Below are 23,222 nucleotides of genomic sequence, written 5' to 3' on the forward strand. Positions count from 1 at the left end.
TCACAAAGTTAAAGTAGCAGTTTAGTGATTTTCAAATCTTGTACACAATAAATATGGTTGTATGGTCAAACTGAAAAATACACATTTTCTATTGAACTGTTAATTCTAATGACAGTATTGGAGCATATTATAGACTGAGCTCAGGTACCTATTAATATATAACATAGTAACACTTTTACTTTTGCTATGTCAAAGCATCATGAAAGATAGTTTGACAGGTTTTAGTTCCTGCAAAATGAGTTTATATAAGGTGTTGAAAAGGTGCCGATGTTACACCACACTGGTGTAAAATCTGCTGCAAATGCATGCAAAGATTAGTGTATTCCTTAAGGAAGTGTCTCCACATTGATGTAAGTCAGGACAACATCATTCAAAATGTTGATTCGGTCAATCTGGTTGAGCTCTCTGATGCGATGACGGAACTCGAACAGTGGGATGTTGTTCACCGCCACCCTGAACGCCTCAGGAGTACACAGGACCTTCATCTGGGAAAAAGTACACATCAACTTTGAAGTGCTTCCATTGATTTTACAGCATAAAGGCAATTTCAGTGCACCTTATGTCATCTTAACCTGACCTTGTAAGCAATTATGAAAAAAAAGGAAAGTGGAAGGACAAACAACAGCCAGGAAATCCTGAGTTATTTTATCAGATCAGTTGCTGGTATGCTAGGGATGTCAGTAAACATGGACAGAAAGACTTTTGAACACAATCTTACAGATCTGTCATCTCTTTGTTGCATTTATTGTTATTGATGTTACTGAGCAACATGAGACCCCCACTGACCTCCAAGAGCCTCTCTGCAGTATTGCAGCTCCCTTATCTAGGACCCGCCTGCACAAACGACTTTCCAAACCTTTCCATCTTTTCCAAACGTTAGCCTAATGTTAACCACGAGAAAGCGACCTAAAGTCAGTCAAATACACTTACATTTAGCATTTTGAAACACTAACATGACCGCTTATTATTAGTTTTAGTTAGTTTTTCCCTTCATGCATCCCTGCACTTTCTATAAGCAGGTACTAAAAAGGCATGAATAGTTCTTCCCTCGTGATCACAAGTTAGCATTTTATAACTTCACTTTTACAAAAGTTAGGACACTGTGTATGAAAACAAAACAATGCAATGATTTTTCTTTTCTTTTTTTGTTTTTTTTGTTTTTTAGCTATTAATAGAGCTGAATAGTGAGCAAATTATGTTTTGAATTTGATAGCTGCAACACACCACAAAAGTGCTGAAACAGGGGCCACAAAAGGCTGGTAAAGTCACTGGCACAAATCAAAAACAACCAGAGGAGCATTTAAAAATTATTTAGGTTAACTAGCAACATATCAGTTGCATGACTGGGTATAAAAACAGCATTTCACAGAGTATTTCAGTATTTTGTGATAAACTGCATCTAAAGCTAAAGCTTATGAAAAATTTTCCTTATTTTAGAGTTTCAAACGTTTTGGAAATCCCACCAGCTTGAGAGTTTAATTCCAAAAGATTCAGAGAGTCAAGAGGACTGTCTTAGTGCACAGGACAAAAGGTTAAAAAAAAATACATGCTTCTTGCCTCCAGGGGGCACTGCAATGAAATCAGACATGATTCTGCAAATCACTGCATTAGTTCAGGAACACTTCCAGAAATCACTGACACTCAAAAATCCACCTTAAAATGCACATTAAAGGTTTTTAATACAAAGGTGAAACTGTAAGTGAACACAACCCAAAAATGCTGCCATTCTCTCGTTTAAAATATAATTTAAAATGGTTTGGGGCAAACTCGAAAACTTTCTGTGGTCAGATTAATCAAAATGTGAAATTCTCTTTAGAAACCGTGGACGGGTTGTCTTGCAGACTGAAGAGGAGAGGGACCACCAAGCTTGTTATCAGTGGACAGCTCAAAAACCTACATCTCTGATGTAGGTGACATAGACTCTGCTCTGGTATACGGTTAGATTAGTACTCGTAGCATGGGCAGCCTACTGTGGAGGCGACATCAATGCTGAGGTTTTGTAGTGACAACTGCTCTCAGCCACACACCATCATTTTCAGAGAAGGTCTTGCATATTTCAGCAAGACATTACTAAACCACATACTGCATCCATCAGATCAGCATGACTTCCCAGTAGAAGAGACCTGTTCTCCTTGCAGTTCAGAGATTTCACCAATGTAAAGCATAGTGCATCCTGAAATTAAATGGAAAAATCTGGCAACGAAGGTGCAGGACTGCTGAGCAGCAAGAATCCTGTGTCAGACCAGAATGGAACACTACCTTTCTGAAACTATGTAACTAAGTTTACTTAAAACTAAGTTTACTTAAAACTAAATAACTAAGTTTACTAAGTTTAAACTAAGTAACTGGTCTTCTCACTTTCCAAATGTTTGCCGCTCATTGTTGAAAGAAGAGGGGGATGCTACGCAATGGCAAACATTCATTTAAATCAGGGGTGGGGAATCCTGGTTCTTGAGGGCCAAAATCCTGTAGGTTTTCCCTGTATCCCTGGTCCGGCTCACTTGATTCAAATCAAATGGATCCAGCAGCTCATCAAGTTGTGCACAGTGATTCATTCATCATGGGTTCCAATGCTGTAAGCACTGAGGCAGATATATTACTATAGCTTTGCATTTATTTAATTTGGTGTGTTGGAACAGGAAGACATCAAAAACTTTCAGAACGAGGGCCAAGATTCCCCACCCCTGATTTAAAAACCTTACAGCTTAGTAGAGATGCTTTGGTGCTATCAAATTCAAAATGAGGTAATATTTTCCATAAAACAGTAAAATGTCTGTTTTTGACATCTGATGTGTGTATTGGGGATAAAAAAAATTGATTTATGAGATTTGTGGATCATTGCATTCTGTTTTTACTGACAGCATGACAATATTTTTTGGAGCTGAGGTTGTATGTTGGAAGAGGAATCTTGTTTTCTTAGTTTGGCTTAACACAACCAATAGTGATCCCTGCACTGAAAACTAGTCTCCCCCTATAATAGAAATGAAGCTGGAATAATTTATTGCTCCCAATCTGAATCCCATTTCCTCACCTCAAAAGGGCTCCCAAGAGCAAACGGAAAGGGTCCCTTAAGGTCCCTCTCCTCCGAGCCCCAGCGCTCACCCACTTTGTGGTTACGGACCACCACCTGTTTCCCCCCTTCATTGAAGCGAGGGTTGATGTGAAGGGCTATGTCGTTTCCTCTCAGGAAGTTCACTGTGAACCTGAGAGAGATAGAGCTGATTACACTTGATCCTTTTCTATGCTGCATGAAAGACAGCATTTTTTAGGAGGATAAGGCAGACAGGTACATAATTGAATAAATAAAAAAGAAATCTGTGATATGGATGTAAGGAAAAAGAACATCATACTGATACTGTGGGTGTAGCTTACATTTTTGCATTAGGTTTCACATTGCCCAGGATTGTCATCATCATTTTGTCATACACGCCCCGCGCCAGGTTTAAATTGTATGGAACACTCTAAACAGTAAGGGCAGAAGTACTTTTAAGCTATCTGACAACCAGCCAACAACATTACAATGTTTATACATGTTAGGTTCCTTCATTTGACTCACTAGAGGTCCAGATGTTGGTGGAAGCCAGTGTTGAGGCATGAGAGGAGGATTCTGTCCAGGCCAGCCTGATTGTCCTGGGTTATAAGGCCATCCAGGGTGGGCAGGCCAGACAGATACACCTGGATGGATGCTGGCCGCAGGTGCAAGAACAGGAGCTTGAGCTGGGACTTGAGCTGGGGCTTGCATTGGAGCTGCTGGCTGGGGAGGCTGGTACTGGATACCTGGCCAGCAAGGCTGGCAGGTCGGCTGCACTGTAGGAGTTGGAACTTGAGCTGGAACCATGGTTGTGGTTGCTGCTGGTGTTATAACTTGAGCAGGGGCTGTAACTGATATTGGAGCAGGGACAGAGACTGGAGCTGATTGTGTAGCTGGCCAGCAGGCTGTGCTTGGCTGGCTGGTCCAGCATGGTGCAGGCTGGGTGGGCTGTCCTGGCCATGCAGGGAATCCAGTTCCAGATGGGGGCAGGCTGGGCCAAAGGCTGCTGGCCTGTGGGGCAGAACCAGAGGACGGGCAGCTGCCACACAGAGCGTCAGCATGCTGAGACAGGGGGGGAGAAGGGGAGGGTGGAGAGAGTGGTGGGTCAGGAGCCAGAACAGAAATACGTGGAAGAGAGAGGGTGGACAGTATGGAAGACACCAACTAGCAGTTGCAAACATAAGCAAATAATAAAGCATTTATATTTAGAGGGAGATTTGTTGCAGCAATTTTTATCATTCTTACCAGTGTGGAGAACTGAGGATTTGATGAGGTACTTACATCCATACTGCCTGTCAAAAAAACATGTTAAATCATTTTATCACAAACAAGGGTGAGCTGATGTCATCATTTAAACCTCTTCAAAACTTTTATAACAAACACAGAATACCAAGCTTTGACAGCCCACAAAGAGAGGAAATAGTTCCCAGGCAAACCACCAGAGGACTCTAGCAAACATCTACTCTTGAATAATGTGTAAACTTGATCTATTTTGTTAATTAAACCAACTAAATGAATCTATAAGTCTATATGATCCCCAGAAAGCAGAGCGACTCATGTAGAAATACTATGCCATCTCCTGCTTCTGGTTCATATTTATGATATTTATTATATAATATTTAATGTTTAAAGGCCAAGCTGCACAACTAACACACAGCTTTTTTAAAAATCTTTTTTTCAATCTTCTTAATGTTAGTCATCAGTTCCAAATACAACAAACAGACCGTTTCCATAGATTTAAAATCTTAGAGTTTTTATCAGTAATATTTCTCATACGTTACCAAGTATGCATTTAAGCTAAAAGAAAAGAGAAAAACTTCGTTCACCATGATAAAAATGGCCGTAAGGATCAAACAGAATCATTCCAAGTGGTAATCTATATGCAAAAATAAGTCAATTTATTCTTACATCTAGATTCAGGTTTGTCTTGTGCATCAGTCTTCTCACCTTCTAACAGGAGAGTTTGAGCAATTTTTGAGAAGTTAGTTCAGAATTCTTTGTTTTAAGGATGGTCCCTTGGAATATAAATGAATCAGAGTAATCAGAGGTTTAAAACAAGCCATATTTCTTTGAGTATCTTAACTACAATACATGAAATTTACTTGAGTATTTTATGCCTCTTCAGATGAACCACATTGTTACATCTGTTTTACACTTTTGTATATTTGTGGCTTTTATATAGAAAATTTTATGTACTGGTTACTGTAACTTCAGAGTAAACTAGTTACTTCCAGTCCTTTTGTATGCATGAAGCAGTGTGTTGTCTTTTTGTTTGTGCTTCTGAGATTTTGCGAACATTTTATTGGATTTACCTGTGCATAATTATTTTGTTTTCAGTCCTTACCAAATATCAAGTTTGTTTTTTCCTCCTCCATCAATCCTCTTATATCTCCTCAAACTGATTTAATCAAGCTGAAAAACTACCTATGAAGTACTTTTAGTAACTCCAAATGCATCAACAATGATAAAAAGCTGATGTCAAAGTATTTGAAAATGTAATGATACCAGCAATAGTTGAGTCTCAGTAAGCGACATTATTTAAGTAAACAATCAGGATACTTCAAGCATCACAGGTGACCTGCATAATTTACAAATAAGAGAAACAGTTACCTTTTTACTTGTATTCAGTCCTCAGGTGGAGCAGGCTTGAGGTTGAGGTGTGGTTAAAGTCGATACGTCTGATTGCTGTCAAGCAAAAAGAAACAGGCTTTTATACCTCCAAATCCACAAATCACTCAGCCCCTCCTCACTTCATCACTCCACCAATGCCACTCCCTGTTTTTCTAAATAAAAACCCACGTAAAACATACTGTGAGCTGTACATTATTGACACTGATTTAGATGTACTAGAAGCTTTATGTCTCTCTATTCTATTATTAGGATGATATGATTTTATATATATCTATATATATCGATATCTATCTATATCTACCTATATCTACATCAACATCAACATCTACATCTATCTATCTATCTATCTATCTATCTATCTATCTATCTATCTATCTATCTATCTATCTATCTATCTATCTATCTATCTATCTATCTGTCTATCTACCTATCTATCTATACACGTGTGTATGAACATATATCTATATATATAAAGTGAGTGTATAAAAGTGAATACACACACACACACACACACACACAGACACACACACACACACCCACACACCCACCCACACACACACACACACACACACACACACACGCTTTTCATAATCTGGGAAAAATACAGCTGATAGTGTTGTGTTCCATGTGGTCTTACCTTTATTTACATAAACTAGGTCCAATGACAGAACAATGACTAGTTTTAGTGCTCATGTGGTTCATTTTGCTGTTAAGCTGTCATGAGACTGTGCAACACTCACGCCATTCATCATGCAGAGTAACACAATTACTGACAAGTAAGTCAGGACTATGTGCTGTTCTCTGTTTGGTGAAATGACTCAGGCACTGAGGGCTGAAAAGTCAGACGTTTACTTCCTGTTTCACCGACAGCCTTAATTCTTTGGCTTGATTCTGGGGGCATTCATGTTCTCGCTTTTATGTTTTTCTTGCAGAATGTGTTTATAACTTCTTTCTTTCAGCGTGTGAATATTAGATGTTATTTCAGCAAAACAAGAGAAATTTTAGAGTCTCACTCAGACAAACGAATTGCAACATGATTATCCACTAAATCTCCAGGGCAACAGCATCATAACAAAAAGCAGCAACATATGTGGCTTGACACAGTTGCTGTGGTTGTTCCCACCGTTTTATTGGATTACCTATCATCTGAGCTGAAAAATGTCAGCTTTTAGAATGACATGCAAGAATTTAGCACCAAATAGTCTAAAGTTTTAAATACTATTGGGTGAAATAGAGTGAAAATCAGCATTTACAATACGCTTAAGTCCTTTGATGTTGAGGCTGACCCTATTCTTTCAGTTAAGTAGTGTCCTGGGGGTATTTTACCTACAAGTGCAACCTTATTGCAACAGCAGCAGTGCAGCAGTGCAGCAAAGGAGGGTCACATGGTGTTACCTGTCATGGTAAAAAATCAGCTTCCCTATAAGTGAGTTTATTTTAAATTTTGTCCAGCATGTTTCAGGCATACACACCTCTTTAGTGTTAACAGGTTAAAATAGAATGGTCCAAAAAAGAAAAAAAATATCTCGTCAGCTGCAGTTGTCTTGACCTTGATGCCTTGTTGATGTCAGCAGTCAGAGGAAAACATGCAGTTGGAGGTCATAGAAATGAACGGGAACCCAAACAACTACTTATTATAGTGAAGGTATATGGAGAATACCTTCTGAACACATGACACATCCAACCCTGAAGCACATGGGTCTCAGCAGTCGAAGATACACTGGGTGCCACTCATGTCAGCTAAGAACAGGAAACTGGGCAACAATCCACACAGTCTCACCTAAATTGGTCAACAGAAGATGTTAAAATTTTGCCTGATCTGGAGAGTCTCAAGCTCAGCCACAATATTCAGCTGGTAGGCTCAGAAGTTGGTATAAACAACATGATAGTGAGTCCATCCTACCATGCCACTTTAAATCCCTTAATAACAATCAAGCATGACTTAAATGCCACAGCCAGGAGCTGACCATGTCCATCCCTTTATGACTACAGTACACATCCTCTGATTGCTACTTCCAGCAGGTTTATGCACTGTCACAAAGTTCAAATCATCTCCAACTAGTTTAAAAAATACAACAATGAGTTCACTATACTTCAGTGGCCTCCACAGTCACCAGATCTCAATCCAATAGAGCAGCTTAGGGACGTGGTGGAACAGGGGATTGTCATCATGGGTGTGCAGCTGACAAATCCAAAGCAGCTATGAGATGCTATCATGTCACTGTGGAGCAAAACACACAAAGCATGTTTCTAAAACCTCATTCAATCTATGACACCAAGATTTAGGGCATTTCTGGCAATAATACAAAGGTCTTTGCATGCTGTTAAAGAGGCATATTGAATATGGGGCTGTGACGATATGCTTTTGTCCTGATTTGATTTGATTCCGATTTTTTGGGTGCTGATTCGATTTAAATTGTGATTCTCATGATTCTTTGATATTCTTGGTTTTTAAAGAATAAACCAAAAAAAAAGTACAAAACTTTTTTTGCGTGTCATTTTTCTTGATTTCACTTATTAAACAACAACACAGTATCCAGATCATCATTCTGCTGCTATAATGCCAAAGAAGACAAGTAAAAAGACCAATAAAAACAATAATAATGGTAGAAATTTAATTATGGATTTCTCTTATTTATATGAACATTTTTTGAGATTTTTTTCACAAAAAAATTAATTTTAAAATTGCGAAGCAAAATAAAATCACGATTTTCGATTTTTCAATTAGATTTTCCCACCCCTACTTGCAATCAACAGATCAGCAGTAACCAACTGTTTTGATTATTTATGCCATAAAGTTTTAAAGCCCAACAAATTCAACATGCAGATGAATATCATAACAAATTCTATTGCCATCATGAGACATCAGATAATTGGTAAAATTCTGATATACTGTCCAAATTTGTGGAAAACATCTTTTTGCTAATTTTGATTCACACTTCTGGTACCTTCACCAACCTCTCGTGTACATGAGTTTAAAAATAAACAGGCTGTGGAATACAGTATTGTGAAGTATGTGGTGCATTTTCTCCATAAAAGATGTGATGTATCATAGGTAAATGAAAAAAAAAACAGTCAAAACAGTCTGCCATTGAAGCAAAATCTTGTCTTGTTATATATTTGTACCCTTTCATACAGTACAAAAACACATGCCAAATTAACTCTCATTAACTTTTGTTTTTGGCCTGACATTAGGAACCCCAGCTACGACTCCCGTGGCGCTCATTAGGCCAAAGGTTATGGCCATGCTGGACAATTTAGTGACTCTGCAGCCTCAGGCATTGTGTGTGATGGCACTGGAATCTGTCGAGTCGAGCTTCTGAACTGATTAAGTCCTAACGAGTCATCATCTCCTACGAGCCATCACATGGGAAATTGTCTGACTCTATTTTTCAAATAGATTTTTAATAGTTTCCAGAATTAGATTATTTGTCCATGCACAACAGGAGTGTTTATGTTCCAGCTAACAGCTAACAATGCAATCAACAGACCAGCAGTAACCAACTGTTTTGATTATTTATGCCATAAAGTTTTAAAGCCCAACAAATTCAACATGCAGATGAATATCATAACAAATTCTATTGCCATCATGAGACATCAGATAATTGGTAAAATTCTGATATACTGTCCAAATTTGTGGAAAACATCTTTCTGCTAATTTTGATTCACACTTCTGGTACCTTCACCAACCTCTCGTGTACATGAGTTTAAAAATAAACAGGCTGTGGAACAACACCATAAAATCTGTGATTTCTCACTGGGAACAGAATGAAACGCTGAGTTTTGAATCAATCTATTTATTTATTTCCTTTTAAACAAAGACAAACAACAACAAACCCCTTAAAAACAACCAGCCAACATAGCCATAACAATGGCGTGGCTGTTCCAGTGGTGATGCACCCTATGGTTATGGGTGGGCTGGCCCCTGGTGTGGAAGGTTCCCCAGGATATTGTTTCCTCACAGTTTGCCAAGCCAGATCTTATCTCTTGTATGTTTATTCTTTTACTATTATTATTATTGTAGGTTAAAGAGACAAAAGACTATTTTAGAAGCTTTATCAGACAACATGAGATTGTGTGTGTGTCAGTGTGTGTGTGTGAATGATGATGTGTCTATTTGTTTTACTTGTTGTTTTAATATATGTAAAGCACTTTGAGCTGCTTCTTGTATGAAAGGTGCTATACAAATAAACTTTAATTTGATAACCATAGATCTTCTGGTTACCATAGATCTTCTGGTTAATAGCAAGACTGCTCAGTTGGCAACACTTTTCATGAGCTACATGTTATATACTTTATTCTGGATGTTTTACTGGAAGATGTTTTACCTCCGTTTTACTGGAAAAGAAAAAAGAAAAAAGTTAGATAAGCCCAGCAGTGTTGAGTTTAGTGAAAAAGTGTTTCAATGATAATTGAGCAGTGTTATTTGTCAGGTAGAGCAGATACTGCAGATAAAGAAATGTTCCTTACTCTTACTTATTACTTATTACCTAATGCCATATAATATCTGCAGTCCACCACCTTATAGAAACTCTAAATTAAAGCACCACTTCTTGTAAGACAGCTGTGCTTTACTACTTTTTTACCACTGATTTCTTTAATCCATTTTTTTGTGTTGACAGTGTAGGTATTTTGAGTAAATTATGCCACGCTGTTTTATTCCCCAGCCATTTGGCAACCACAAAAAATGTCTCTAAAGATCCTTGGGAATTGAAAGCCTAAAGCTGCATATTGTCAGAGGATATTCCTTACCAGAAAACCATTCAGAGCATTTAGACTCCTGTTTGGTGGTTTCCTGCTTGGCCTGTAAGCCTAAGATGACAATACTTGCTTCCTCAACCTTTTTAAGTGTTCAAGTCAGTCTTAGAAACATATCTTAAAAAAAGTTACAATTAAAACAGTACATACACAACAAATACTGTTCAGTTTCAACAAGGCTTCTCTTAACTGGTTGTTCACCATGTGGTCATGACATATGCTGGTCGATGGGAGACGGAGTGATGATGTCACTCACAGAAGATCTCCTTTTGTCATTTCAGCCAATGAGGAAGCTGTGCAAAAAGGAGGGAACTGTGAGGCATGCTGCTGTTAGGCAGAAGAGAGTGTTCTGGCAGGAGCAGGGTTTTCTAAAGTGACCACGGAGGCATTAGCCTCTGATAAGCCCTGGGCCCTGTTCCAGTAATCGTAAGCTGGAACCTCCTTCTTTTCCACTACATTTTCTTTTCTCTTTAACACTTTTTTCTCATTAAATATACAAGAAATCAGTGATTACAGTGTAACAAGACAGCTTTAGTAATCCTCTCTATGAGTGCACTCTTTTTTTAAAAAATAAAAATGTTTTACCGACATGTAGCTGTGTGGCAGCTCTTACTAAAGTCTAAAGATGCTCTCTTTTCCTTGAGTGGAAGATTTGTGTGTAAGAGGGAGTAAGAGTTAGGAAGGAGGTTGCCAATATAATTTTGCTGCAGTTGCCATGGGGACAGCAGCATGGTTTTCTGGGGATCCGAGTGTGTCTGTGCATACATTTCTCATTCAAATCAAAATTATTTCAAGATGACTACAAGATAAGTTTCGTATCACCAAGGATAAAATGATTCACTGGGTGACATTGTGACTGATGTTTCAGTCATAACCAAGTATATCATAACGACTGCATTCCCACAATCCACCACTAGATGGAGATGGTAATTTCTCACATAGGGGATGATGGTCATGTGGTATGTGGATTGTCTGTTCTCTCTAGTCAGCTGACACATCTTCACAGTGATCACAACAAACCACAGTGCCTTTCCAGAAAGCAGCTTAGTGGAAAAAGAGTGAGGCACTATAACGAGTAAATATGATTAGCCAACATTTTTTACATGAAACAGAACCGTCTCATATGCATGGGTATCAGAAAAGCAGTGGTTTCCTCAAGTCTGTTATGATTTAATGGGTTTCCATGGCCAAATTATTCTTGGTGTTAGTCCAACTCTTGTTAATTCTGAAAGTATGGCAAACATCACTTCTTTAATGTCACTACTGCCCCAAGACAAAACAGAAAACTTTGTTTTCTAATCAGTTTTTGGACAAAAATCAGCTGTTTCACCTAAACTACAGAATATCTATAATTCATATGTAGTAGAGTGAAAATTTATAGCCCTTCCCCCATTCCCCATGTGTGAAGCATGTGGACGCCCAGTAAACCCATAATAAGTGTTGCTTAGTCTGGAATAGTTCTGAGCTGAAGTGGTGTTCCCACTGCTTATAGTTGAGGCTCACATTTCCCTGGAGGATCGTATGGGTGTGTCAGGAGGGTGCAAGAGTGACAGGGCTAATTAACAAGGCAGAAGCAGTATTATAGCATACAAAGAGCCAATAAAAAAGATTTTTTTTATGTGTGTGCCAACCTGTGCTAGTATCTACAGAGGTTGGCAGTGAGGTACAAGTTGATCAACTGGGAAAAAGTGGCATTTAATCTACAACAAGGGGAAATCTCAATATATTTCACTGACATATGTAAACACATGGCAATGGATGCTTTCTTTGTCCTCTGTCATTGTCTTCCTCAGTTATAAGTCATGAGAAAGGACCTTGCTGTCAAAGAGGAGTGAATTCACTCATGGTTCTCTACATTCACTTACTGTAGTCTGGGGAAAAGCTCTGTGCTACAAACAGCATGTCAGAAACAGAATTGGGAGATCAGTGAGGGCTGTGACACTGTTGGAGCTGGCAGACACTGTCACATTGTGTGTACCTTCTATGCTCTGGGGCTACAGCCTGTCTCATTTTACTGAAGAGACCCAGAGACACAAGCCTTAAATATTTTCATTAGCTCTGTTGTAAGAGCTGTAAGGACACAGGTCTACATCTGTAACATTTAAGTTACATGTTAACACAGGAGTCAGTCTCTTATTGATTGTAATTAAGTCCTTGGACAGTTTCTGTCCAAGGACTTTAGAGACTCTTTAGAGTCTCGTTGGAGACCAGTGTTGCCTCAAAAGTTGCAGTTTGGAGATATACTGCCACCTATTAGCATAAAACCTCCTTTTAACGATGCGCCACATGTTCCTAATAAGGCTGAGGTCAGAGGATGTTTTTCTCCTGATAGGGGCCAAAGATTCAAAGCTGTTTTTGCAACATGGAATTTCTTGCAGGAAAATAGTTTTATGGTAGAAGGTATAGTTCTTTGCCAGGAAATGGAAATTCAAAACAGCATGTACTTTGAAGAGTTCATTTTGACATCCAGAAGCACCCTGACAAGGGCCCATCTCACTCACCATCATTTCAGCGCAAAACTTCACTCTAGCACCACATGCTGATGTCACAGCCTTGTTTGGAGATGGTGGCCATCCACTAACCATCCAGAATACCACCCATCTGGATCATCCAGTGTAGCATGGTATTAAATTCATATGGGCTTGATACATTTGCCAGGTGGACACTTTCCATGATATAACTTCATCTAATCTGCCACTGTTTTCATGTCATTATATAGATGTTGTATTATTTCACACTTTTCATTTGCAGAAAGATTTCTTTTTCCCCATACCATTTAAAAACTGTCCCTTGCTTAGTAATGCAGAAAAACCTTTCAAAATATAGCTTCCCTTTAAGTAACTTCACCAGGGGAAATAATTATGAAAACTATTAGAGATAATTAGTGAAATAAATGGACAGGAGGAACAGCACAGGCAAAATCTTCAACAACAAAACAAAATCAATTGTATAATGAAGTGAAATCCTATATGCATAATATCCTGGAATATAGTTTATACAAACTTATTATTTATTCATAACTGTAACTTCAATTTAACAAGACCATCTTTACATTAATCTGTTAAAACTAATTACTACTTTAGGCTAATATTTCAGTCATTTACGTATTACCTTAAGTCAGTTAGGTAGCTACCCATTTAAATAATTTACCCATTAATTACTACAAATACAAGTTTGTTGTCTTGAAATATTATTTAAATAAGTAATTATATATATATATATATACATATATGTGTATATATATACATATATGTGTATATATATATATATATATATATATATATATATATATATATATATATATATATATATATATATATATATATATATATATATAATGTCCATTTCAACCATTTAATTACTAAGCTAATTAGAAAAATACTGTGTTTAGAATGATTAAAAATAACTTATTTTCTATTTTGTTTAGGCTCATATTTCCACCATTGAACCATTAGTGTATCCTAATATTCCAGTGAGTCAGATACAATTTCAACCATTTTTTCATTACTCTAAGATATTAGAACACCTAGTAGTCTTCTTTTTTCTTTTTTTTTTTTTTTTTTTAAATCAATGCCCTATTTTAAACTAAAATAAACATTAAGCTTAAACAAGTGTAAATAGCTATATGTACTACTTATCTGTTTTAACCATTAGTCAGACTCTCTAGTCTGCTTGTTTTGGTTTGTTTGTTTTCAACACATCCTCAAATTAACAAAGAATGTGTAAGGACAAATCCGGTGTATGTGTGTGGGTCTTTTTTCAGGTACAGTGGGCTGGAAGTTTTCCCTGCTCTGCTGCACAGGCGCTCTACATATCCCGGGTGTTCTCCGCCCTCTCCGCCGCCACAGACTGCTCATTCGCTCTTCCCAGCAGCCCGGATGTAGCGCACAGGACCGCACAGTCCTCCACTTAGCGATAATAACATGGCGCTGGCAGACACATAACGGTGACCATCACTGTAGTAATATCAACAATAACAGACCAAAAATAAGCCAAGGGACATGTGAGCTCCTCGACCGCAACACAAGCAGGTACGTGCGAAGCCTTTTTATTCGGAATACGCGCTTTGACTGTGTAATTTGGTGGAAAATGTGGCTGCCGTTTCTTCTTGCAGGGGGGCTAAAAACCCTTATCTGGTAAGACGAAATGCTTGTCTACGGGTTTAGTTTGCGCCACTGTTCCTCTGTCCACGGTTGGAGAGCTTTACATTGAAACAGCAGTGTCATTCTGGGCAGGTTCGCGTCGCTGCTTACGATGCATCCGTGCACGAATCTGTCATATTGTGGAGCATGTGTTGTCATGGCTGTCAGGCTCTCCTAGCGTCGACCGCTGTCCTTGGTATTGAACTGGGTGGGCATCACGCATATGCATGTTGCAAACAGTAGCAATACCTGGCTTTTTATTATTAAATTATGGCCCCCTAATACTTAAACCAGGATTTATTGTTGTTCAGAAGGTCGAATGATAATAGTAACAAAAAAAAAAAAAAAAAAAAAAAAAAAAAAAAAAAATCATCAATGCATCTACAGCCCTTCTGGGGCAAATAGTGTATGGTTGATAGGCTCAGCTGACTTCTTTATTTGATCCCTTTTATACTGTAGCATTGCTTTTATTCACTCTGCTGCTGCATGACAGTGATGATGACAGTGCAAGACATTTATTTCTCTGCCCAGGCGTTTTTTTTTCTTCTTCCTTGCAGCCAGCCAGAGTTTGACAGTGCTCAGCTAATGTAGGCCAGGTAGGGGCAGGAACAGATGGCTTGTTTTCAAGTTCACTGTGGATTAGAATGAGTAGAGGAAAATTAAAAGTGGTGGCTTGGCCCTCTAAACTGGGGTTCCCCTCTTAAGCTCCTAATCGACCTAACAGCAGCACTCTATTAATAGAGGTAATAATGGCATGTTGTATGAAAGCTCTAATGATGTAAGGAGAGCCAATGTTTTGAGCTACAGCATGACTTATAGACCACTGACAGTTATGTCCATGCTGCATAAAAGATACCAATTACCACCAGCAGGGAATCGTCATTCTTATATACACATTATTGATTATCTAATTAGCAGAAAATTAACATGCAGCTGTTCTAATGATTATTTTAGGCTGCTTTACAGTGGAAAAACATGCTACTACATATTTCTCTCTGCAATCCAGTGTGCACATTTGCTGCCTTGTTTTACTATATGGGATGGAAGAGAATTATTTGTTGGGGTTTCTGGCTGTTGATTGGACAAAACAATACATTTAAAAGACTTCATCTGTTGATTTAGGACACCGTGAGGGATATTTTTGTGTTTCCTTTCTTGCCTTTAGAATGATTGATTACATGCTGGATAATTGCATCTTGGATTGTGTTTCAGCATTTGGGTTTTACTCACCACTGAATCATTTAAAGGCAGCAGATTAAGTGTTACGGTTGGCTCTCCCAAAATGTATGTGGAATTTTATCTCCAGATTATGGCTGAATAATGAAAGCGATCATTATGTCAGCCCTGCGAACAGGCAGAAGGGTACAATGACTGCAGTGTATATTTAGTCTTTGGAAACAAACAGCAATTCATGCATGTGTAAATGTACGATCATAACATTAAATATATATTTATGTGCAGGGAATGAATCTTAAAATGTTGCTACACTCTGTAATGCATAAGCTGATTATGAGTAAGTGATGATTTTGTGATTTATTTGGTATATACCTTGTCAGTCAAAGTCAACTGCTTTGATATCATCACTTTAAAGCAATCTAATGGCAGGAAAATATGCAGCAAATGCCAAAATACTCTTTGCATCAAGCTCCAGCAGTTCCCATAGTGCATCTTATTGGGGACATCTGCATATTTTAATGCCACAAATTCTTTTATGTTGCAGATCTTTTGTCACTAGTGTATCTCCAAAGCCAAGTTGTGGTGTTGTTTATGTTTTTTATTATATTAACTTCCTACCAACTCAAATTAGACACGTACGCTGACAGATGACAGTTGTAGTACCCCATTTAAATCTAAACCTTTCCATTCCTCCTGTCCTGCTGACTCGCCAAGCAGAGATTAACTCTGCTCTTTTTATGTCCTTTGGAGATGATGGTGTGTTATTAAAAAGTCTGAAGACACTTAAAAGCTGAGTCAATGTGTTGGAGTATGTTGCTGGCTTGCGCCCTTCCTGTTTAACCACTCTGTAATGTATTCGATGCAGGCATCAAGCATAACAGCTTTACATAATGATCAAAGCTTGATGGATGCCAGAGAATGGCTTCAGCCTGCAGTAATAATAATAATAACCTTTTGAAGTTATCACAATCCTACAACCTCTTTCCCCTCGTACTCGCTTATTTTCTCTCATTCTTTCTTTCCCACATTCACCCACGTGTACTTGCACGGACCTTCTCAACGGCCCTCTTCTGTTGAATGTTTCTGGATGTGGGGTGAGCACTTTAAAGAGGATAGCGATAATGAACACATGACAAACTATTTTAGTCCCCCATAGCTCTGCGTTAGGCTGCTTTTTCTGTCTGTGAGGAGGCAGCGTTTGTTGCCCGCACAAATTCGCAGTTGCATAAGACTCATAGGGAGTTATACGTTGAATAATGTAGTCAGAAGATGATGAGCTAATGCTCCTTTGCCATGCATACTGAAGTACGTACTCTCTGCTGATGCCTTCCCCTCAACCTTCAAGACTCACCTCGTGTGCCATCTGCTTGGATCTCTGTTTTTCTCCCTGTGTGGCTAAAGAGTGTTTGAAATGCAAAAATAAATGCATGATACCCATTAAAGGGTTTGATTTAGCCTGTATTTCTGCGTGAACCTGTTGAAAACCTTTTCAGCACAGCAAGATGAGTTGTACTGAATAAGTCTGGAGTCATGCAAAAAATAGAAAAAAAAAGGTTTGAATGATGGGAGGGGAAAAGGAGGAGTGGATGTAAGATGGGCAAATGTGAGAAGGCAAAACAAATACTCTAGTTAGTGTAAAATTAAAGGGGTGCTATTATGGTATTTTAAGTTTTCTGAACTTTCTACAGCGTTACAGTGTTGAATCCTCATCAGACATGTGAACGGCGCTGTTTTTTATCACCTAAACACATGTTTGAGTTTGAGTTTGAGTTCCAGCACTCTCTCGGTTCGGTTTCCATGGCGACGAAAAATGCGTCGTTTTAGAGAGTTTTTTCTACTTCGAAATCATTGTGACGTCCCGAGGGATAAGGTTCGGTGATTGGTTACCTTCTACTGGTTAACAAGGGCATGTACAAGTACATCAGGCGGGTGGAAAATGTCGGATAAAGTTATTTCCAACGATGGCTGGTGAGTTTACCAAAGTGCAGTGGCGGGAGGCGGGGCTTAATGCGGAAGAGTCTCAATCCACTCGTTTTGCCCACAGGCTGATCTGACAGCCTACGAAGAGGGTCGTTCTAAAGTAAATAAAGCAATTTGTGACAATAACTCGATCAATCCCAGCCCTTCTGGTCTCAGAAATAAAAATAAATTAGCCTGAAATGCACAGAATAGTTCCACTTTAAACACAAAGGTCTGGTTCAAATGCTTCTTGCAATTTCTGCGTCTGACTCTAACTCCTGCAAACAAAGTCAAACAAATAATTCACTTCCACAGTCCATCATAACCTACATCCTCCCCATTTTTTCTATCTGCATTCAGTGAGGCTGTTTTACTTCCTTTCCCCAATGTGTCTCTTTGTCTAAAGCGGGAAAATCTTCACTGGCACTGTGCTGGAAGTGTGTGTGCGTGCTGGTCATGGGGTTAAAGCATCAGGGGCCACTGATGAAGAGGCCTAGTTAAGCTTGAATACCCAGCGATGCCCTCAGGCATATGAGTGCTACATCTGGCTCTTCTGCTGTGGGGGCTGCAGCACTGTGGTCCTCACAGCTCCGTCACACACCCTCAAGGCTGAGGAGTTACGCTACTTTGGTTAAAATGAGTGTGTGTACGGTGAATTTCAGTGTTGAGATGATGTTGTTTTTTTAACTATTACATGATTATGTTTAATTTTAAGAACGTAAAACATTTTTTTTCACCTGGGAGGTGGGGCGAAAGAGATAAGATTTGGATTTATTGTTGGTGGTTGGACCCGTGTTTGACTAAAGGCTCTTTTCCCATGTACTTGGTGAGGCTGAACTAAACATGCCCTCATCGTGGAAGGGGTGAACTTGGTCTCATAAAGAAGAAGGAAAGGCACACCACTGGAAAGAAAAGCAGCAAAAGCACAGGCTTCATCTTGAAACTGGATTGCGTACACTTATGGCAGTGTTTCCCTTAGACTGACAGCTTTGCCCTCATAGTGTGCAACAACTGTCTCTCTTTATTATGCATAAATGTTTGTGGAAGCTTATTTGCACATAAAATCACATGGCTTTCATCAGCTCTAAACCATATCTCATTTCTGCTGGGCTCTTCTCCGTCACACAAACAGACACAGCAGACATTGTACTGATGTAACCGATTAGCCCACTGATCTCAGTTTGGCTTTGATTTGGGCATTTAATAGACTGTTTTATGGCCAGGCGGCCTGCCAGGCTGGTACAGTTGTAGGAGGAATACTGAATCTTTTTACCTCAGTGGTTTGTTTTCATAACCATTTGATGCCACATTTTAACTTAAAAATCATCAATTGCAATTCTGCTTCTAGGTGTGCAATCAAGGCCTAAACCTGTCGTATTTGCGTTTACAGCGATTTTCTATGTCTGTGTGTGTGTGTGTGTGTGTGTGTGTGTGTGTGTGTGTGTGTGTGTGTGTGTGTGTGTGTGTGTGTGTGTGTGTGTGTGTGTGTGTGTGTGTGTGTGTGTGCGTGCGTGCTAGTAAACTGCAGTAAAGACCAATTGGAGCCTAATTCCTGTTTAATCGCTGTTAAAGTGATACCTGTCTAGGAGGGGCAGCCTGGGAAAGCTGATTGCACTGTCTGGATTCTTCCCAGAATATACTTAAGGACACTAAATCGGCAGTTTTCCAAAACTTTGTCAAAAGACAACATCACTGTTTCTTCATTTGTCTCATACTTTATTTTACAAAAGGGGCGATTGACCTTACATCGAAGGATGAAGTGGCAAATTTGGAGTACCACGATTCAGAACACAAGTTGTGTTTTTCCTCATGTGTAGGACGGTTTATTAGCCACACAGGGACTTCCTGTGACTCCCTGAAATCTTGTCATCACCGTGAGGTTGCCAGGCAACCAGCAGAGACTGAGAGTGGTATTGATCTTATCATCTAACTCTAAGCTTCAAAGTGAATAATCACATTTCTCATGATGCCAAAAGACCTCCTTTGAGGATTTTGTTGAGGAAATCACAGAAAATTAAATTGTTCTGGAATTAAACTTTAAGGTAATGTTAAAAATATAGTTGCTAAAACAAGGAGGGGGTTGGGGGGGGGGGGGGGGGGGGGGGGATCTAGTACTTTATCTTTATTACACAACTCAATCTACTCTTTAAGTCTTTATGGTTTAATCCTCGTGCATCTCTGTTCTGTATATTTATTTGTGTATTTTTCTTCACTACAGATTTGCTGAATTCTTACTCTTCCAGTTTAAGATCAAGAATTGTTTAGCAAGTCGTCCCAAGTGCAACTCAGAATGTGAGGTGGGAGCAGTCGGATGCTGTATGCTGTCTTACTAGGTGTCATTTGTGACGTTTTCTTTAATACTTTTGTGTCCATCTGTTTTTTATACCAACCTCTGAAACAGATTTGACTCTGTACTTCTAGAAAGCTTGATGTTGACATTGCTGTAACGTGTAATATCTTGTTTAAAGTCTTTCCTTTGCCAAGTTCAGCACTTTAACAGTGATTTGCCATCTGTTGTATTTGTTAACAATCATTGATTGCAAATTGTTATGTATTTTTTCTTTGTCAACAAAGTTGTTGTTCTAGCCATGTTTAACCCTTCAATAAGTGGTATAGGCTCGCAACTGAGTGACCATATTTCTAAGATGAAGCCACACTTTGATAATTCAGCAACTGATTATGTATTGTTTGCTTAAACCCTGCTTTGGGTGTATTTTATTGAACTTAAAGAACCCAATATGGGGTATTTTGAAGAGGCAGGACATGCATATAAGAGTGGAGTTTTTTTGTAGGCATTTGTTAGATTTCTTCCTACTCAGTGATCACAAAGGAAGAAGGAAGGATGAGAAGATGAAGCAAAGGGAAACAGTAAATATCCTGAAGGGATCCATGAAGTTGCTTAATATTCTCCCGTCAGTATAGCTTTTATACCCAGCAAGCTCCTGGTGTGTCGTTCTGTGATTTGAGATCAGCCAGGTGGAATTTCATCAAAGCAGACTTGAATAGGGGCATTCATTATGGCCCAGCTTGGTTCATTACCAACGCCCAGATCTCACACCCCCATGGGGATACTTCAAAGAGAACTGAGGTTGTGATGCACGTTGCTGTCGCACTAAAGCTTACATCATGGTATCCTCCTCGCATCCACACTGTATCAACCATCTGGGAGGTAAAAACAAAAACATGCAAGAGAAGTTTAATATTGTTGTGTTTTGAACCCGCCTGACCTTTGACCTCCCATCCATTTGTTACTGTTGAGGCTCCCAACAAGCTTTTCACATTGATCACTTTCCATTTTACGTTGAATACATATATATATATATATATATATATATATATATATTTTTTTTTTTTTTTTTTTTTTTTTTTTTTAAATATTAACTTTGGCTAAATTTGCTTACCAAAATTAACACTTACACTTGTTCCTATTTCATCATTTGTGTAGGTAAGGTGCCCGTTTTTATTTGGACAGCTAGGTGTGGTCATCCAGCCCTTCATAAGGGGGTGTTATGGGCCATTTGGATGTTGATATGACTGCTATACCTCAATCTCTGAAAGAAAAAGAACCCCCACTCCACTAGAATGAAAAACAAAAGGTGTGAAGTCAAAAAGGTGTAATAATGATCTATCTTAATTTAAAAGTTTCAGACAACAGAGAACTGGTGTGTCTCATTTTCAAACAAATCTGTGGGTGTTACAGCCAAAATAAGCTGGTTGGGCAACTAAAATAATGGTTCTCAGTGACAACCACATGTCAGTCACATTCAAATTATAGTCATGATATCAATTCTAGCATGAAAATAGATAGCCTAACTTGACTGGATGGTGGTACTACAGCTGCAGTAAGCTCCAGTGCGTTCTCAGCCTAAGTTAGACTGAGATCCACTTCTTTCTGTTTTGATCTGTAAAGCACTGAAAGCCTTGAAATCCTGATGTTACAGCAGCACAGTTTCTGGGACAAAGCAAAGAACTGCTTATATCAGGGACAGCAAGGTGGAATTGAAAATATGAGTCAAGTTAATGGGTGTTGCCCAGTGTCTACATAGAGTGGCTTTCACAGTTGTAATTTACAACTTTAATAATGACTTAAGCAGCAGTTAAACATTTAATATTACCATCTGGCATTCGTAGAATTTGTGGGAAACAGTTTGTGTGAAAGCTGTTATCGGCATTGTTATTAAATGTCATTCAGCATGTTGCAAAAAGTATTTGCAACATCGTCTGTTTATATCTGGTTTAACTGGTGATGTTGTTGATGAGGCAAACACTGAACTGTGATAAGAATTAGCCTTGCCCTGTTAGCCCTGTTATGTACCGTAAAAATGCTAAAATAGAAAAGCATTTCTAAACATATCCAATTAGATACTGGAAAAATGCTTTTGGGAATGTTATTTTTAACCTCATTTGCTGTTTCCTTTTGTTTGTTCAACGCAACACAAAGAAGCAGCACATTTAGCTTTGAGTGGATGTATTCTGTTTAGCTTCATAATTAAATTACTTTATCTCTCTCCTAAAATATAAGGATAAAAGACTTTGTTGAAAATTAATAAGTTTAGCTGGGTGGTAATAATGAGCACAGCTGGAATGCATGCTAACAGTTAGCTTTAACCCTGATAGCATCCATAGCAGTGGAGGTAAATAAACACTCCGCAGTGGATTTATTAGATGTGCGATAAATACAATTGCAGGAAGGAGTTTAGGAATTAACCAAAAGGCTTATGTTCTGCAAATGTTTCAGACGTGTTGTTTAAATTAACCTTGCAATGTAGTTAGACAGATCTGTTACTAAGACTGGACATACTGGACAGACATACTGTAACATTGCTCACACATTGACAAAAAAGTGTTTGGATTCCCATTTGTCCTGGACAAATGAGTGAAATCCATTCAATCAGCATTACAGATGAGTGCGTGTGAGAGAGGGTGCATCCTGTTGTTAAGCTAATTATACAGAATAGATTACTTTCTGACTGGACAGAGTCAGTTGACAGTGATTTATTTGAGGCAGCACAATCTAATCTATCCTAACATTTGGTTTGTGGCTCTGTAAAAATGGACTCCATTCAATTCTCAAAGTCATTTTTGCAATCAAGATTCCTGCCATGCTTTGGTCAACACAGTGGATTTGTTCACATTCAGCTTTGTGTGCCGTTCTGAACATACACCAACATTTTTACTGAAAAAGGATTATTATTGGCGCACTGAATGGAGGGTGGTAAAACTTGTGTAGACCTTGCACATATCGGCCTCCTCTTTTGACTAGAAAATATATATATTTTTATCCCTTTGCAGTCAAAAAAGAACAATCAGGGCCTAAATTTAGTACTACTTGCCAACGTAAACTCTAATTTGATGTCTTAAGACAGACTTCAGCCTAGAAACCAACCCAACATTGGCTGTTTAAAAGTCCCTCGTGTTCATTTTTGTGTTGACAATTTCTCTCTGTGCGCATGTTGCATGATTACCACAAGAAGACATGCAAAGGATCATGAGGGCACAGTTTGTGTGTTTGCTTGACTAAGTAC

General features: G+C 38.7%; 1 protein-coding gene across 1 annotated transcript; it reads right to left on the bottom strand.

Annotated features, from left to right (window-relative positions):
• Positions 1–326: 326 nt before the first annotated feature.
• On the bottom strand, positions 327–4,319 carry LOC306767338 (uncharacterized protein; the record flags this gene model as incomplete). Its single annotated transcript, XM_079255276.1, has 5 exons — positions 4,277–4,319; positions 3,557–4,093; positions 3,373–3,461; positions 3,032–3,203; positions 327–485 (listed from the first exon to the last, which is right to left on the bottom strand). The coding sequence occupies exons 1-5, from the start codon at positions 4,316–4,318 to the stop codon at positions 327–329; spliced, it is 999 nt and encodes a 332-aa protein (XP_079111402.1). The 5' UTR covers position 4,319.
• Between the last annotated feature and the right edge of the window lie 18,903 nt (positions 4,320–23,222).

Source organism: Telmatherina bonti (assembly GCF_933228915.1).
Source record: "Telmatherina bonti genome assembly, chromosome: 16".
Lineage (NCBI taxonomy): Eukaryota > Metazoa > Chordata > Actinopteri > Atheriniformes > Telmatherinidae > Telmatherina > Telmatherina bonti.